This window comes from Capricornis sumatraensis, chromosome 2, assembly GCF_032405125.1.
Source record: "Capricornis sumatraensis isolate serow.1 chromosome 2, serow.2, whole genome shotgun sequence".
Lineage (NCBI taxonomy): Eukaryota > Metazoa > Chordata > Mammalia > Artiodactyla > Bovidae > Capricornis > Capricornis sumatraensis.
In genome coordinates, this window is record NC_091070.1 from 37,475,803 (window position 1) to 37,493,452 (window position 17,650).

Below are 17,650 nucleotides of genomic sequence, written 5' to 3' on the forward strand. Positions count from 1 at the left end.
GACACTGCATCAGGGCAGCACCTGTTCTCCACTTGTAGACCATTGGCCACCTGCAGCCTCAGCATTCTCAATGCTAATAATACAGACCCTAAGGCCTCAGTTGAGACTAGCCTTAATGTATCAAAATCCCTGTGCTGGTCCTGAGAAACCGCCCCACACTGCCCATCCTCATTACTCCGCAGCTAAAGCTTGAGAACTCTGGTCTGAGGGGTACTGCCTCTGCAGACTACTTTCAGAGCAGACTGGTCCCCTTGGATGTGAGACAGACCAACTGTGCACTGCAGGTGGAGCTGGGTTGGTCTCCTTCACCCCTACCCACCCCATTCCTACCTCTCCCTATCCCTTCCCTACCCCCTCCCTTCACTCTCTAACCTTCTTCACACCCTCCCCCCACCCGCTCCCCCTCCCCCCTCCCGCCCCCGGCAAGCCCTGGAAGGCTAGCCCCGCCCCTCTCCGCTAGCCCCGCCCTGGTTGTCAGGGACAAGGAGGCCCCGCCCCGGGCCGGGCGCGCGCTCCCAGTCAAAGCCCAGCCTCCCGCCCCTCACCCCCAACCCTCCAAGGGGCCGCCAACCAAACCACCTCACAAGCTGCGGACAGCGGCCCCGACCTGGGAGGGAGAGAGCGACAGACATGGCGGCGGCCAAGCCCGAGAACCTCTCCCTGGTGGTGCACGGACCCGGAGACTTGCGCTTGGTAAAACTGGATCGGGAGTGGGAAGACTAGCCTGTTCCTGCCCTACTCGCCTCCAAGCCCAGCCGCGGTCTCCGCTTGCCAGTTCCAGCGCGGTGCGGGTCCCACACTGCGCGTCCTGGCCCGGCGATCGAGCTGGTTACCATGTTGGGGGGAGGGGGACAGTTGGCCGTTCGTTATAAGGTGCTGTGAGCAGGGTTCTTGTAACGTGCCTCCCGGAACCTAGCCCCGTGGCCGGCACGTGGCCAGAGCCCAGGAAGGTTGCAAAATGATTGAAGCCCTCTCCCTCCTTTGCCAGCTTCGGATTCATAGTCCTGCCCCTTGTCATTGCATTTTGCAGAAGTGATATCAGACTGGTTGCCTCATTTAGGACACGTGCTGGGCTTCTTTTCTGGGTAGACAGTGCAGGCAGAAAGGAGAGTCAGAGACATTTAAAAGCTGTGGAACTCGTATTTAATCTTTCTTGCTTTGGGGCTGATCACACACCCTTTGCAGGATTATTATGATCAGCAGAATTCCTAGCACCTAATAGATACTCCGAAAGTGCCAGCTTCTTCCACGTTTAGTGCCAGCACATCTCCATCTCCAGGACTCCTGGTGTTTGCCATGCCTGTGCCAAGTTTCTGGATCTTGATAGTCTTCATGTCTCTAAACCGCCTTTCCTCCTTACCTCTCAGTCCACAGTTGGTTTATGTTTCAGCCATTTTCCTTCCCATTCCTTCTCCCTGGTCCCTTTAAGAGCAATATGTATGTGTCTCCTCCACCCCAGACCCTGCCTCTGCTCCCTGGCTCATGGAACCAAAGTTCTGGGAGCTGCGGAGTCAGCCCTGTAGTTGTGCCAGGGCTCCTTTGACAAAGTCCGTCTCAAATGGGCCTGGGCAGTTGGTATGTGGGACGGGTCCTGTGCCAGCCATCTCTCCTATTCCCTAGCACTTCCTTCCCCCTCAGAGAGAACGTACGCCAGGATCTAAACTGGAGAGACTTGGAAAATTATCCGGCTTTAGTCAAGTAGTCAAGTAGTTCTTGACTATTTGATAATTTGTGGTTTCTCTCCCCATAGAATGCAAACAGATTGAGTTTGGCAGCAATTTCAGAGTTCATGGACTTCCTTTACTGCCCCTCCATAGCTCCTCTAGAGGTCTGTGGACCCCAGAATGCCTGCCCAGAGCCAACTCAGTTGAGGGAAGTGCCATCCCCAAGGTGACAGGCTTCATTAGTTAGCAGAGCCCAGAAAAACCCAGTTTCAGACTCTTATTCCAGTGCTCTTTCTACTCCCCTTGGAGCCTCCAGCCAAGATCCTGAATTAAAGTGACACTATTAGTTTTTATTGCTGCAAACACCAGATGGTATTATGAAGAAAGGAAAGTGGTACAGCTATACACAGCTTACAGAGTGATCTCAAACTCAGCCCTGCATCCTACAAACATTTACTGGATGAGAGGGACCCTGCTGTGTGCCATACACTGGGCTGGGGGCTCAGAGAGGAGGAGGAGGACACAGCCCTGACACCCAAGCTGCTCTAGACACTCACTAACGGTACAAGTGTGAGGGCTTTGCTGGAGGCCACAGGGAGTAAAGGCCTCACAGGGGCCTTTAGCCCAGGGAAGAGGCCCTAGAGGAGATGGATGCTACTTGAGGACGGAAACTAGGGGACATTCAGGCAAGTGGAAAAGCAAGTACAAACTAAGGGCAGTACAAAATTGCATGTCCTCTTTTCTGGTCTTATAAATATGTGATATACCGAATGCTCGGGCTTCCCAGGTGGCGCCAGTGGTAAAGAACTCCCCTGTCAGGGCAGGAGACATAAGAGACATGGGTTCAATCCTGGGTCAGGAAGATTCCCTGGAGGAGAGCATGGCAACCCACTCCAGAATTCTTGCTTGGAGAATCCCCATGGACAGAGGAGCCTGGCGGGCTATAGTCCATAAGGTTGCAGAGAGGCAGACACAAATGACACAGCTTATCACACAGGCACTGAATGACCAGGGCCTGCCGTAAGGAAACTCAGTGTACCTAATAATAAGCAGAACTGTAATTACAACCCCAGGCTCTCCTTTCCCTTAATTCCTAAACTCAGGCTCTCCCACTGCTCAGCCAGACTGCTTATGTGGCTCTGTAGAACTAAGTATTGAACATAGAAGAGGGTGGGGAGGCTCACCTAAAATTGTTTTTATCAACTGTGCCTTAGAATCCACCCACTGCCCAAATTAGGGGCTGGAATGGGGTGAATGTATCTGAAAGAGATGAGAATGTGATAGGCTGAAGAATGTAGCCTGTGGTGGTAGGGTTGGTACACTCACAGGGTGAAAGGCTTCAGGGTGGATTCAGGAAGACCCCAACTCTTGGAGGTGATGGGGTTCATTTACTGGACAAAAGACAGTAGATTAAAATGATAAGTTTGGTTTGAATTTAAGATGTCTCTGGGACAGGACATTTTGGTGTCTCTGAGAACCTCCCAGCTTCCTCTGTCCATGGGATTCTCCAGGCAGGAATACTGGAGTGAGTTGCCATTTCCTTCTCCAAACACTTGCAACCTAACACAGACCCTTCTGGCCCTTGCCACTTCCTCCTGAGCATGCGTGTCCCCCAGCACCTCCATAGGGAGCCAACTGGTGGGATATCTCTGCCCTTGCACCCCCTTCCTTAAAGCAGATAGGCTAAGTGGTTTGGGGTTGAGTTGGGAGTAGACATCTCAGCGGCCACTTGAAACTTGTGGCCTGCCTACCAGGAAGGAAACCTGATACCCAGCCTTCCTCTAACCTGCCTATGAAAAAGGCAAGATTCCCTTTTCTTTGGGCTTCCCTGATGGCTCAGAGGTTAAAGCGTCTGCCTGGAATGCAGGAGACCCAGGTTCTATCCCTGGGTCGGGAAGATTCCCTGGAGAAAGAAATGGCAACCCACTCCAGTACTCTTGCCTGGGGAATCCCATGGAGGGAGGAGCCTGGTAGGCTACAGTCCATGGGGTCGCAAAGAGTTGGACACAACTGAGCGACTTCACTTTCTTTCACTATTAGGTAACTAGTGATCACCACAGTCACAGCAAGGGAGGAGTCAGTGCTCCTTGGCCTGGGGACTTGGGCCTGCACTGTGGTTTGGGCTCTGGGGCATTTGTAAGTTGGGTGGTAAATCAGAGTGGGAATGTGTACACATATATACACTGAGAGATTGTGGGTTTCTTTATAATTCCTTATAATGAGGACTTAGGACTGTCACTCCTTCACTCTTCCTTACCCCCAGCATTTTAAATAGAGAACATGTGGACTTGAAAGAAACAATGGAAGAGGTGACCAAGCTGATGCACAGAGACACACAGCTTATCAGCAAACACTCAGCCCACTCAGGTCCTCTTCAAATGGAGACAGTAATGAGATCACAAGCCAAGTAGGGGCCAGAGTGGCCAGCAGCTCTACTGCTTCTGGTTGTGTGACTTGCCAGATTACTTTCCATTTCAATTTCCTGTCTTTATAATGGGGATGATGGTAGTACTCACCTCTGACCTATGTGAGAATTAGATAGCATTGAAGAGCAAGAAATTTTCCTGTACCCTTCTAGGTTCTTCTGGCTGGTCTGAGATAGGACCTTGACATGAGATAGGAGAAAACCAAACAAAATTTTATTAAATATGCATACATGAGAGAGACCCAGGACAACTGAGAAACTTGCCAAAATGGTCAAAGCCCTCACCTTGAATACCATCTACAACTAAAGAGAAAAGAAGATGTTGAGGGTGGGGAGACTCATTTATGGGAGGTTGCCAGGGAAAGCTCAGAAAACACGGGTAAGGTTGTTATACAGATTTAAGTCATTGCCTTCTCCACTGACGAGTTTCGAGAGATTTGGTCATCTTCCTCTATTTGGTACATTGAGGGAGACACCCTTATAAATGGAAATTTTCCTTACAAATGTGTCAGTTGGGTTTTCAGAACTTATTCAAAAATAACCAGCTTAAAATAACTAATATGCCCAAGAGACATATTTTGGGATGGCGAATTCTGCTCCCTTACAGAATTCTTTCTCTGAATTATTATTTCATGGAGTTGGGATGTGAAATAGTCTAATTAGTTTTTCCCCGAAGAAGCTATTTGAGGGAAGTTATTTAAATAGTTTGTGTTTCCCAAACTTTCTGAGATAAAAGACCAATTTAGTTTTGTTTCCAATTGGTCATGGATCAATATGTTTGTATCACTGCATTTGGATGTTGCAGCAATGTCAAAATGCTGTAAACATTTCTAAATGCCCCTGCCAATAATTTCTGTACATATTGCATCACCTATCAGCAGCAGTCCATCGACCATGCTGAGAACACGCATATCCCTTATTCTTGCCGACCACCTCTTTCAGATTTCAGGCAGGAGCCTGGGGACAGGGAAAACAAGAACAGCACAGCCCCCACCTGGTGGAGGGGATGTAGTCAGATTTTTTTGTTTTATGATTAGCTGTATGAAGAGAGAACTAGTTAAGGGAAAATAATCATTTCAGAGCGATGGGTTGATGTTGTTTAATATTAAAGGGCAGAGAAAATAGTGCATTGGCATCAAGTTTAAACATTAATCAGAGTACCATGAAGCTATTTCTTGGTTTTTGCTCTGTGAGGAAATGTATTATATCTGATGTCCAAAGAATTCCTTTGAATCTATAATGATATTTTAAAAAGAGAGATAATTCTGAGTCTATAATACACACTCAAGGGGTCCCTTTCTTGCATATACACTTTGCTGTTAAGATTTTGGTTAAGGAGGAAAGGATTGTAGAAAGAGGGGAGTATGAACACACGGCAGCTGGGGTAATTCTAAATGTCAGGTCTCTCTCCCTGATTTTGCTGCCAGTAGGCTGAGCTGCCTGCTTCTATAGGATTAAATTAAAGGGCCCCCAAAGGCTTTAAGGAACTGCTGGGCTAAACTGGGAGATTACTGTGAGTGAGGAAACGGAGGGTGGAGGGTGCTTAACCCTTTAATACCTGAGCTAGACTTATCAGTCAGAGGCAGATGAAGCTGAATCTAAAACTCCTTCAGAAAACAGGAAAATGGGGTAGTAGCAAATAGGCCAAAGAAATAACTCCTTTCTTTTTTATCTTAATTATGTTCCAACAATAAAACAAAACAAAACCAGATAACAACAGGCAACTAGATCCAGCAAATACTGCCATTTATGCCAACAGATCCCATGGAAGGGCAGTGCCAAAGGTCAAATGCAAAAGGCCAGGAAGTACAAAGCCAACATTTTCCCCTAAAAGCAGGAGGAGCAGTAAACGATACCACAAACAGACTTTAACACTTTATGTTATAAATCCTAGCACTACTAAGAGACCTGGTAAAAGTAACCCTGTTCTGGTAGGAACACTAGAATTATGGGTGGGTGTGGGGTAAATTTCTTTCAAAATTGCATGACAGAGAAATTAAGGAGAAATGTATACTCATATAGAACATTGATGTCCACTTCATAAGTCTTTTAGTGTGGCTGTTAAAGCTGGCAGTTTTCCCCAAACCAGATTTACATGAAGAACATTAATTATTGGAGAAAATATGGTCAGATTTTGTGAAGTGATATTCAGCTCAGTAATTTTTTAGAAATGTTAATGTTTGGTTACCTAGACCTGAACACAATGAGCACTTAACCAGTCAATAAAGAACCACCTAATAGGTTCATGTGTAGTTATGTCAATACGTTTTGAATCAGGAGGAATTTTTTTAGTTTATCACTGCTTAGAATCTTTTAACCATCATGTATGGATTCAATTGTAGGTGCTATGGAAGCTCAGGAGATGAAGGGTGGTGGGGACAGAGAAGGGTTTTTTTGCAGGAGGTGATTGTTTCTCTCCGTGTTCATGATTCATCCGTGCCAGTCCCAGGGGTACAACCATCTACTGGACAACCCCACCTCGATGTCCCTGACACTGTAATCTCTACACATCCAAACCTCAAATCTCCCTGAGTTCCCACAGGAATTAGGAAGTCATTCCAGGTGACTCCCTTCCCCTCACTTCTCACCTCCTGTGGGATCTCAGGGAAGGAGAAAGGGGATTGACCAGTGGAGAAATGGCCCCCTTGAGGTGAGGGAGTGAGTGTGGGGTGGTTTGGAAATTGCAGGAGGCTTGCAAGAAGGTAAATAGCCTGCAAAATGAGGGGGTTTAGGATTTTGCAGGGCCACTGGGCACTTTAAATGAATTTGCAATTTAGGAAGATTGTTATCGGCAGAAGACTGGTTGGAGCCCAGAGAGCCTGGGCTGGAGGCTGGAGACCGGCTCAGTGAACTTTGCGAGAATGTCTGACCCTTCTACTTTGACCTCAAGTTTGCCAGGACCAGAGTTTGCCAGGACCAGTGCCGGCTAGAACAAAGTCTCTTAGGATAAAGTGGCCAAATGGAATACCTTTGAATTTTCCTCATACCCTCAAAACACCCTTCAAGCCCTCAGGGGAGGAGGAAAATTGAGGAGTGAGGGAAGCAAAAATAAGATTGTCTGCTCTGGTCTCCTTAAGGGTGCAGGGCAGCCAGCCAGCAGGTTGACAGGAGGCCTGGCAGGTAGAGGAGGTGGCAGAGGTGGGCTGCAAGGACCTGGGGTGAGAATGGCCGCTTTCTCCCAGCCATGCCTGTTGCCCTTACTCTGAGGCAGGGGGCACGGTCTTTACACTCAACTGTTAGAATCAAGCCTAAAAAATGCTGGAATCCTACTTGACTTTTCTCCTAAATTCCAGCCTTTTCAGAAGCAGTCATGTTCTGAATGTTGACATGAGAAACAAGAGAAATACAACTTTTCCCCAAAATAGTTTTAAAAGTTGCCCTTTCAAAAGAAAAAGGACACGATTGTCTACAGCTGGTTCAACCATGTTGTGAGCTGATTTTACAGAAAGCATTTTGATTTTATTTCTTTTGTAATAAGGGCTAACATTTACTACGAGTCAGGCACTCTTTTTTTTTTTTTTTTTTTTTTTTTCAGTTTCTTTTTGGCTGAGCTGCACAGCTAGTGAGATCTTAGTTCCCCAACCAGGGACTGAACCCAGGCTCTTGGCAGAGAGAGTTTGGAGCCAGTGGACTACTGAGGAATTCCCAAGGGCTCTCTCTTTTATGATTATCTTCATTAGACAGAGGAAGAAGATTGAAAGTACAGCAACGTTATGTAACTGCCCCAAGGACACACAGCTCCTGGAGGGGAACCTGTGTTTCAACACAGACAGGTGATTCCAGAGTCATGTTGGCTGGAGGAGGGGGAGGGCATTTTCTCCTAATTTCTCCTCATCTTGAGACCACTGCTACCATCCAGGCAAGACGTACTCAGATGGACAACTGGAAGTTGAGGAAAGGAGGCCAATAGGGCATATTCAGGGAATATATATTTAAGCTAATTTGAGAAAATATATTTAGGAAAGGCAAGATAACATTTAGGATGTGAGATTCCCCTGAGATGATTCTGTGTTCCCACAGAGTTCTTCCCAAAGTATTTACGTGATTTATTTGTGGTGGTGGAGGAGGAGGAAGACCTGAAGGTCATAGAAGGGACTCAGAGTGAAAATGCTGTAAAACACAAATAACTCAGTAAAGACTGTCACTCAACTCCTCTCTATCCCCTGGTTACTGTCACTCACAGAAAGATAAGAAATCCTGTTCAAGGGACTTTGAATATGCGTGATGACAAACTTTTGGGAATGAAGAAAGGGGCCAGGGGGTTAAAAGTGAAATTATGAGGTCTCAGAGGAGCTAAGAAATTTTGATACATGAGAAATAGGACAAATGAATATCACCACCGTAATATGAGACAGAAAAGGAGATTAAGTAAACAGGATTTAGCCAACATCGTACCAAGGAACCAACCATAAATGAAAAGCAAGATTTTTTTAATAACCATGCTGTAATAACTTTTGAAAACATTGTGAGCCCTGCAGCCATGCTTAGGATAATATTTACAATCTTAAGGCCTGATCTTAACATGGTCTTGTGCTCGGGTGGCATGCCTCCTGCAGAGAAGAGAGAGGACAGCCAAACTGAGCTGTAAGAGTCTTTAGACTCAGCAAGAAAGAGAACAGAAAAAGACAGATGGTTTTCAGGGATGGGTATTTAAGTTCCCCATGTCTGTTCTGCTACTAAGGAAAAAACAGGTTATTGGCACAGCACCCTCTAGTGTCCAGGAGAGACACTGCAGCTTTGCCCATGTGGTAAGACCAAAGTTGGTGAGCTCTGTTAACTCCCAGTTACAATAGTAATCTGTGGTGACCCAAGGGCAACTTGGTGCTCCTAACTGTTGCTTTGAGGTTGGATCTTACCATCTTTCCATCCAAAATTCCCAGTGCCTGGAAAGTTGCTACTAGCACCTTTAGGGGTTTGTGGGGGTAGGGGATGGGTGGGAATGGGGAGAGTGAAGTTCCATGTTTGAAATAAAAAGCCTTACTTAGTCTTAGTTTCATTTTAGCATGTAATTTAAATTTTCATTCTGTATAACAGAAACATAACCTTACACAGCAGTCCCTGATGCTATATGTCAGATGCGGGACCAGCAACTTTGAGAAAGATTTGGGTGACAGTCAGCTATCCGGAGTTGCCTGTTTCTAGATGGCTTTCTTCCCTCCCTCCCTTCTCGCCTCCTCTCCTTTCCTCTTTTCCTTCCAAATGTATTAAAAGATGAAAAAACTGCCTCCTGTCCCCACATCATGCTACTTTGGGTGCAGCTCCATCATTTACTGCCTTATTGTTACTATGAACAGACGGCCAAATCTCCCTGTTCCTCAACCTCATCATACCGAAAATGGGATGATAATAAAGGCATTACACAGGCTTGTCCTGGGATGAGCTGAGATGATGCATGAGCAGCACTGAGCATAGCACCTGACACAAAGAAGTTGGTCAGTGTTAACTAATGAGCATGAGAATTAACCCTTTGGAAAAAAAAAAAAAGAATTAACCCTTTGATCTTTTGATTCACTGGAGACAGGGAGTTCAAATAAGCGTTGAACTGTTACAACAGAAAAGGGTGGTAATCTTGGATGAGCAAGAACCTCAGACTTTCTGTGGAAATACTGTTACGGAGAGTGAATATTTAACAGGTACCAAGCCTCCCAGGTTTGGGGCAGAGCGCTGTGTCTGGTGCCAGAGATTGAAGGCATAGTCTTTGGCAACAAGGTTCTTATCATGTTAGCAAAATAGTGCTAGGATTATTTATTGCTCCCATAAAAGCATCTGGGGGAGGCTTTGTGAAGGAGGCAAGCTTTGAGCCATGCTTCCTTCTAGAGCACTCACCACTGGGCCCAGTTCCAAAATTCTCATCATCTGATTGCTCCTTACATCACCCCTAGAGGAGAAAAGGCAAATTCCACTTTGAGGGTGGAATGGATGCCATGAGGCAGGCTTGGGAGTCAGACACACCTGGGATTAGACCTGGTTTGTCCATTCTGGCCCTATGACCTTGATCAAGTTTTTTTAACTTGCTAGTCAGGTTTCCCATCTGCAAGTGGTGGGCCATGTGCCATGATGTATGTAAAGCCCAGTAGACTGTCTGGCACATGGTATGTCCAGTGAACAGTTTATTTGTATCCCTTCTCCCTCTTCTTGCTTGGCTGCCTTCAAAGAATTAATAAAATGAACATTTGGATTTGGCCACTCACTGTCCTTCCACCTTGTCATTAGGAACTTCCTAGCTAGTTGGCAGTGGGAAAAAAGCCTGGTAAATTATCATTATCCTCATCATAAATAGCTGTGAACATCAGATTGGTTTTTAACCCAGTGAGCATGTGCAAAATGCAGGTCCTCTGTGTCCCCCAAAACTAAAACTCCATGTGGGAGGTTTTGAAAGAGAGTAACAAGTGTTGGTCTGTGCACTGATGTGAGTGAGCGGAGCACACACCATTTCCAACGTGTCCAGAGACAAAAGCCTTCCTGTAAACGCTTCATCCTTTCCCAGTACAAGTTCGCCAGACCAAATAAAACTATGTAAGAATGTATTATCCACATCCCACATTAGAGACCCAGAAGTATCCTTTCTGCCAGGGTGTGCAAGCTGTATACTTTTTCTTGGTCCATGGCACATTTCACCAGTGGGCTGGGTGAGGTCAGCAGCTGGAGTCAGCAGAATTCAGGATAACCCCTCTGACATCTACCCAGCAGCAGAATGGTCTGAATCTGTGTTAATTATAAGAAGAAATATTTGAATGAAACTTTGAAATGTTCGTAAGGTAAAGTTGTTGTACATGCTAAATTATTTTTCTATTTTGTTTCCTTTAGGAAAACTATCCTATCCCTGAACCAGGCCCAAATGGTAGGTCCGTGGAATATTCAACTTGTCTTTTATTGTTTCCTGCTGTTTACCCTGGAGACACGCGTTCGCTGCCCCTTTCTCCCTCTTTTCCTACTGTTTGTTACTTAAAAACCTCCATTAAAAGCCAGAGAGATGGGTTGGGGAGGGAGATAGGAGGAGGATTCAGGATGGGGGTACACATGGGCATCTGTGACTGACTCATGTCAGTGTATGGCAAAAACCATCACGATATTGTAAAGTAATTATCCTCCAATTAAAGTAATTAAAGAAAGCTATGCTTTTGTTAGGCTTTCAACATAGTTCTATTGTCAACAGTATGACTAGATAGATTCAACCTGGCTGCTACACAAAATAAAAGAAACAGTGATAGAGGAGTTACCATATCAAACTGCTGACTTGTCCCAGAGAATTTGACATAAAATTCTTCAGGTTATGGACAAAGGTAGAATTGTCCCTCTTTTGAACTAATGACTGAATTAGGTTACTCTCTCCTCTATAAACTGCCATTTGGGTGGCCAGATCATGTCCTAACGCTAACCCAAACTTTGGAAAGGCGTGAGTCTATAGATCGTAATCTTGTAAATACAAAAGGGAACGTCCAGGACAGTCTCCAAAGACCAGGCCGTTCTCTCCAGTGGGAGTGGGAGGAGCTGCACGGAGCCCTTCCCTACTACCCTAATCAAACAGGAGCAGAAAGTGGGTGAGCACACTGGGCCAGGGTTCCTGCCACCTTTGCTCCATTCCTTCTGGCCAAACCTGTCCGGCCGAGCTGACCCGCACATTTCCTGGGGTGATATCTCTACCTGGGGAGGTCATGCCACCCTCCTAGCTGTGGCAGCTTCCAACTGACAGTTTCCCAATTCCTTTCAGCCCTGGGGTCCCACAGCAGGAAGTGAGGCAAGTGGCAAGGGGCAAAGTGTCTATAGATCACTCATCCCACACCCAGCCACTCGGGTCTCTTTCTGTCCTTGATGAGTTGGGTGCACGCTTCCCTGCCTCACCCCAGAACTGTAGCTTCTGTGTGAACATCAGACTGAAGGCAGCTTTCCTGGAGCCTCTGGAGTTTTGTTACTCAAACGTCAATTGGGTTACTGATTTATAGCAATAAGAAGACAGATAATAGCTGTTTCTATCAGTGTTATTCAAGTAATGTATATTTAAGGCTCAAGTGTATCTACCAAGATATGATATTCAGAGAAGTGAAAGGGCAGTTCATTGTGTTCTGAAAAGTTAGTGTGGATTCCAGAGGTGGCTAAAAAAAAAGAAAGAAAAGGGTTGTTCTGGACCCAAAGGATCCTTTTCAGTTTCTCTCTGCAGCATTCTGCTCTCACTTTCTTATCCCTTGCCACCCTTGAGTTGAAAAGGGAAATGATGGTAAATTTCAGCTAGCGTTCTAGCATCTCAAATGTAATCTCATGTTATAAATTGCTAACTTCAAGAGAGGAAACTCCGAGATAATTTTCATGACTCAAATGACTTTTCCCTACCTTTGATCTCAGGATGTGCCCTGCCACTTCTTACTCTGTTCACCAAGGACGAGGAAGTTTCTACAGAGTCACACCTGGTGGATCTCCCGTGGTTTGTGACAGGGTAGTGTGTAAGACATCCGAGTGCAGAGCAGAGCTCTGGTTTCTTTGTCTTTCTAGGGCAGAGCTTTTTCTCAGGGAGATACTTTGTAATGTGGTAAACTCAGTCACACTAGGCCAGTAATCCTTTAGGATTTATTTCAGCAAAGGGGCACAGTTCAATCGTTTTAAACTTGGAAAACTGACAACAACAATATCACCAAATCTCACTATATTCAAACCTGTGAAGGAGAAATGCCAGTTAAAATCTTTGGATGGTTTAAATTAAAGCTGCACTTTTGAGCAAAACAAGCATGAAGAACTCAGCCTGATAGCACACAAAGTATTGCCAAGCCTGAATCGTACCAACCTCCTTCTCACGATAGATAAGAATCAGGCAGGCATGCTCAGTCGCTAAGTTGTGTTGGACTCTTTGCAACCCCATGGACTGTAGCCCACCAGGCTCCTCTGTCCATGGGATTTCCTAGGCAAGAATATTGGAGTGGGTCGCCATTTCCTATTCCAGGGGATCTTCCCAGCCCAGAAATCGAACCCACATCTGCATCTCCAAATTGGCAGGCGAGGTCTTTATCACTGAGGCACCACCTGGGAAACTCAAGAATCAAGCATAGCATATTAATTGTCTGGAAACAGTTATCTCCTCAAAAAACAGTTTTTTTTTTTTTTCCTCTTACGTGGTTGACACACTTCTTCCTACTAATACCTTTTATTTGGTGTATTAGAGTTCTCCAGGGAAATAGAACTGAGAGACATTATTATTTATATTTATATTAGCTTTATTATATATAGAGAAACAGAGACAGAGGAGCTGCCTAGTCTGAAATCGGTAGGGATAATCAGCAGGCTGAAAATTCAGGTAAGTCTTGAGGAGAATTCCATCTCCTTCAGGAAACCTCAGACTTTTTTAAGGCCTTCAATTGATTGGAGAAGGTTTATCCACATTATAGAGCATAATCTGCTTTACTCAAAATATCCTGGTTTAAATGTTTGTTTTATTAAAGTATTATATAATTTACACATAGCATTATATTAGCTTCAGGTGAACATGATGATTTGATATCTGTATATACTGTGAAGTGACACCACAATGTCTAGTTAACATCTGTCGTCACAAATAGCTATTGTACAGTTTTAAGATCTTTTCTCTCAGCAACTTTGAAATATGCAACACAGTATTATAAATATAGTCACCGTTCTGTACATTACCTCCCCAGACTTATTAATATTTATTTTATAAGGAGAAGTTTGTTCCCTTTGACCCTCTTCGCCCATTTCACCCACCTTCCACTCCTTGCCTCTGGCAACCACCAATCCATTTTCTGTATCTGTGAGTTTGGTAGGGTTTTGTTTTGGTTTTAGATTCTGCATGTAAGTGAAATCATATAGTATTTGTCTTTCTCTGACTTATTTCACTTAGCATAACGCCCTCAAGGTCCATTCATGTTGTTGCAAATGGCAAGATTTCCTTTTTTAATGACTGAATAATATTCCATTGTATAAAAAACGCCACATTTTCTTTGTCCATTCCTCCATCAGTGGACACTTAGATTGTTTCCATAACTTGACTATTGTAAATAATACTGCAGTGAACATGGATGTGCTTAAATGTTAATCACATCTAAAAAGTAACTTCCCAGCAACATCTAGCGTTTGACCAAACAGCTGGGCACCATAGCCAAGCCAAGCTGATGCGCAGAATTAGCCCTCACATGCAGTTATTTTGCTGTTTGGAAGCTTTCTTGCCTTGTAAGACTTAGTCAAGCTGCTTTTTAGCTTGTTTTCCTCTGTGATCTAAGTTTTATACCTGACCTTGAAAACAAACCCTCTCATTTGTCCAGAGGAAAAACACCTCAGAGAGATAGAGGGGTCCTTCCCTTCCTCACTTGTTTTCTCCTTCTCCTTTCTCTTATCAGAGGTGCTTCTGAAGATGCATTCTGTTGGAATTTGTGGCTCAGATGTCCATTACTGGCAGCACGGTCGAATTGGAGATTTTGTTGTGAAAAAGCCAATGGTGCTGGGGCATGAAGCTTCAGGAACAGTTGTAAAAGTGGGATCATTGGTCAGGCACCTACAACCAGGTCAGCAAAGCCCTTTTGCCAATGGATTTGTTTATTCATTCAGCACATATATTTCTGTGTGATTTTTCAGGCCCAGGCCTCTGGTAAACACTGGGGACACAGCAGTGAATGAGACAGTCTCAATCTCTACATACTTGGATCTTGCACAGGGGAAGGCAACTAGGACAGACAGTTAATTAATCAAAATTGTGTTGAGGGCAGCAGAGAATACAGGGTGTGATCAGTGTATACTATTCTCCAGAACCCTGGCTCATCGGAGGAAGAGACAATTAATTCAACACCTGAAGACAAGTAAGAAATAAGCCAGGTAAAGGGGAGGGGAAGATGTTGCAGCCACAGGAACCAGGGCCTTCCATGCAGCATTGATTTTATTGGATGGCTTGGAAACCATCAGTATTTTTTTGTTGCTATAGTTTAGTCACTAAGTTGTATCTGACTTTGACTCCATGGACTGTAGCCTGCCAGGCTCCTCTGTCCATGGGATTTTCCAGGCAAGATTGCTAGAGTGGGTTGTCATTCCCTTCTTTAGGGGAACTTCCTGATCCAGGGGTCGAGTCCAAGTCTACTTGGCAGGTAGATTCTTTATCACTGAGCTACCTGGGAATTTGCTTAATTCAGGAGGAATTCTCAGCTACGGCAGATTGTGATGTTCCCAAATGCAGTGAATTAAATCCAAGCTGTCTTGGAACAACCAGCTGTGGCTTTAACCTTCTTTTCCTGGTGGGACCGCCTCATAGCCTGGAAACAACAGATTCTCTCTGGGAAGGAGAGACTTCTCAGGAGGTGTCATCCTGTGTTAGTTACCAGGCCCTCTGAGCCTGGCTCCACCAGAAGGGATCCACTAGCTCTGAAGAAGCTAGGTACGTGTCTGCATTTTGTCAGCATCTAAATTTTACCTTAACAAGATACCATAAACAAGTATTGAACTGTAGTTATGATATGCAAGCTGCAGTTTAATGATATCAAGCTGAGTGAGATGTACCTGTATGTGCAGCCTACTTTGAAATGCATTCGAAAAGAAGGTGGATTGATGGGTGGAAGAGAGAGCGATAGATGGGGTGGATATGTGATACAATCAGTGTAGCTAAATGTTAATTGAAGAAGTAAGTAGAGAATGTCTGGGTGTTCATCATACAGTTCTTTCAACTTTGCTGTATGTTTTTCAACTCATGGGATATGTCCTATGACTTTGATGTATGTTAGAAATTTTTCATACTAAGAAGTTAGAAGAGCCAGTCTAAGGCTGGGTTTCAAAGTGGACGTAGTGAGGCAGGGAGTAGGAGTACAGTAGAGCCGGCCGTTCACAAGCCTTAGCGTTTCTCTGATGTAGAGTCTGGAGCCTCTGCGGGTCATTTGCCTTAGTGGTTCTACTAACCAGGAATCAGTTATTGTCTAGGAGACTGGACACAAGATGTGCCATCGTTATGGCTCCTGTCAGCATGTTATCAAAACAGGGAAGAAAAAGCTGCAAATTCCACACGCTAGCTACCTCTTTTGCAGCAGTTTGAGACAGGAACAAAACCTGGCTTGTTGGGACTAGTTGTATTTCCTAAGCTGGGAGGTAGCTATGGAACTGGAGGACTTACCCAAGAGTTGAAAAAAGGGCAGGCAGGCCAAACTATCCTGTGGAGAAGTGGACTGTTGTTCATTTTCTTCCAGAGTGTGTGTGCTGCTTTTGGTATTTGCTTTGGAGACACGAACAGCCTGGGCTTTCCTGGACTACCCTGGGTCCCCAGTGGGGAGGGAGGCTCATTCGGCCAGATCCCCCTGCTGGCGTCTACCTATGAGCACGTGACTCTTAGCAGCATCTCTGCCCCTCTGTTTGTTTGTCTGTATGTTTGTTTTCCTCCAGGTGATCGTGTTGCCATTGAGCCTGGTGCTCCTCGAGAAACCGATGAGTTCTGCAAGATTGGCCGATACAATCTGTCACCTACCATCTTCTTCTGCGCCACGCCCCCCGATGATGGGAACCTCTGCCGGTTCTACAAGCACAATGCTAACTTCTGCTACAAGTCAGTGCCCAGGGCCCAGCCACAGCGCCCGGGACCTCTTCCCTGCTGTTTTTTGGTGTTCTTTCTTCTAGTTTCCCACAGTGGTTTGTTCCTTCTTTTACGCTCATAATTCCAGACATTAAGCATTCTCTCGGCAGGCCTGCCTTTCTTGGATGCATTGAAGACAAGTCACCTGACTAGGGCTAGGACTTAACCTCAATGCTTAGATATAGTCGTTCAGTCTAACTTTCCCTCAAGTAGAGCAATAATAGAAAATCATTGCTGAAATCGGTCACTCCTCTCCAGCCATCTTGGAGGTGACTTATTGGGATTGTCCTCTGTTATTGGTTTCCACTGCAGCTATAACAGAGATATCTTGTAACAGTAGGAACCTTAGCAACTACTGTGGCATAGAGCCACAGGGCATGACCTTTGGGATCCTGGATCCACTCACTCCTAGTGAGTGACTTTGTGGAAATGAACCTTCTTCATTTCAGTCTCTTTAACCACCTGGAGGTTAAATAGAACCATGCGTGTAAAGACACAATGATCGTTATTACCTGCCTGGCCTTGTGCTATGAAGTTCTCTGCATGGCTTATTTGACTTCCATAAGAGTGATGGTGAGGTGGACCCCAGGATTATGTGAGAATTAGCAGAGGCGGGAGAAGGCTGATTAGCTTGGCCCCAGAACAGAGCTAGAAGTCCAGACAGGGTGGCTCTGATTCTCAGGCTCTTGCCCCATCCTCACTATCCTAGTTCAGCTTTCAAAGTGATTGGGGAACTTATATCTGGCAGAAACAGAGTGCTATACCTCTGCACAGGGCTGGCCATGGGGCTCTGGGATGCTGGCGTGCTACTTTCCTTCTCAACCGGCCAGGCGTGTTCTCCGTACCCCAGCCTGGCCCCAGCGGTGGCTCTTTTGGCCAAGATGGGGCTTGTCCAGTGGAGCCCAGGTACTCGTCACAGGGGCAGTCTGACAGATCTGAGTTTTCTAGTGCCTACTGGAAGCCTTGAGAGGAGTCACAGGCCAGGGACCTCATGAGTTTAAGTTGGCACTCGAGGAG

At 45.4% G+C, this 17,650-nt stretch overlaps 1 protein-coding gene across 1 annotated transcript in view; it reads left to right on the plus strand.

Annotated features, from left to right (window-relative positions):
• The first annotated feature begins 560 nt into the window (after positions 1-560).
• SORD (sorbitol dehydrogenase) overlaps positions 561-17,650 on the plus strand; it is a 31,865-nt gene continuing 14,775 nt past the window's right edge. Inside the window, exons 1-4 of the mRNA XM_068964738.1 lie at positions 561-693; positions 10,897-10,930; positions 14,430-14,594; positions 16,447-16,606. Of these exons, the coding sequence (XP_068820839.1) occupies positions 631-693; positions 10,897-10,930; positions 14,430-14,594; positions 16,447-16,606 (422 nt within the window). The 5' untranslated portion in view covers positions 561-630. The remainder of the gene's footprint in view (positions 694-10,896; positions 10,931-14,429; positions 14,595-16,446; positions 16,607-17,650) is intronic.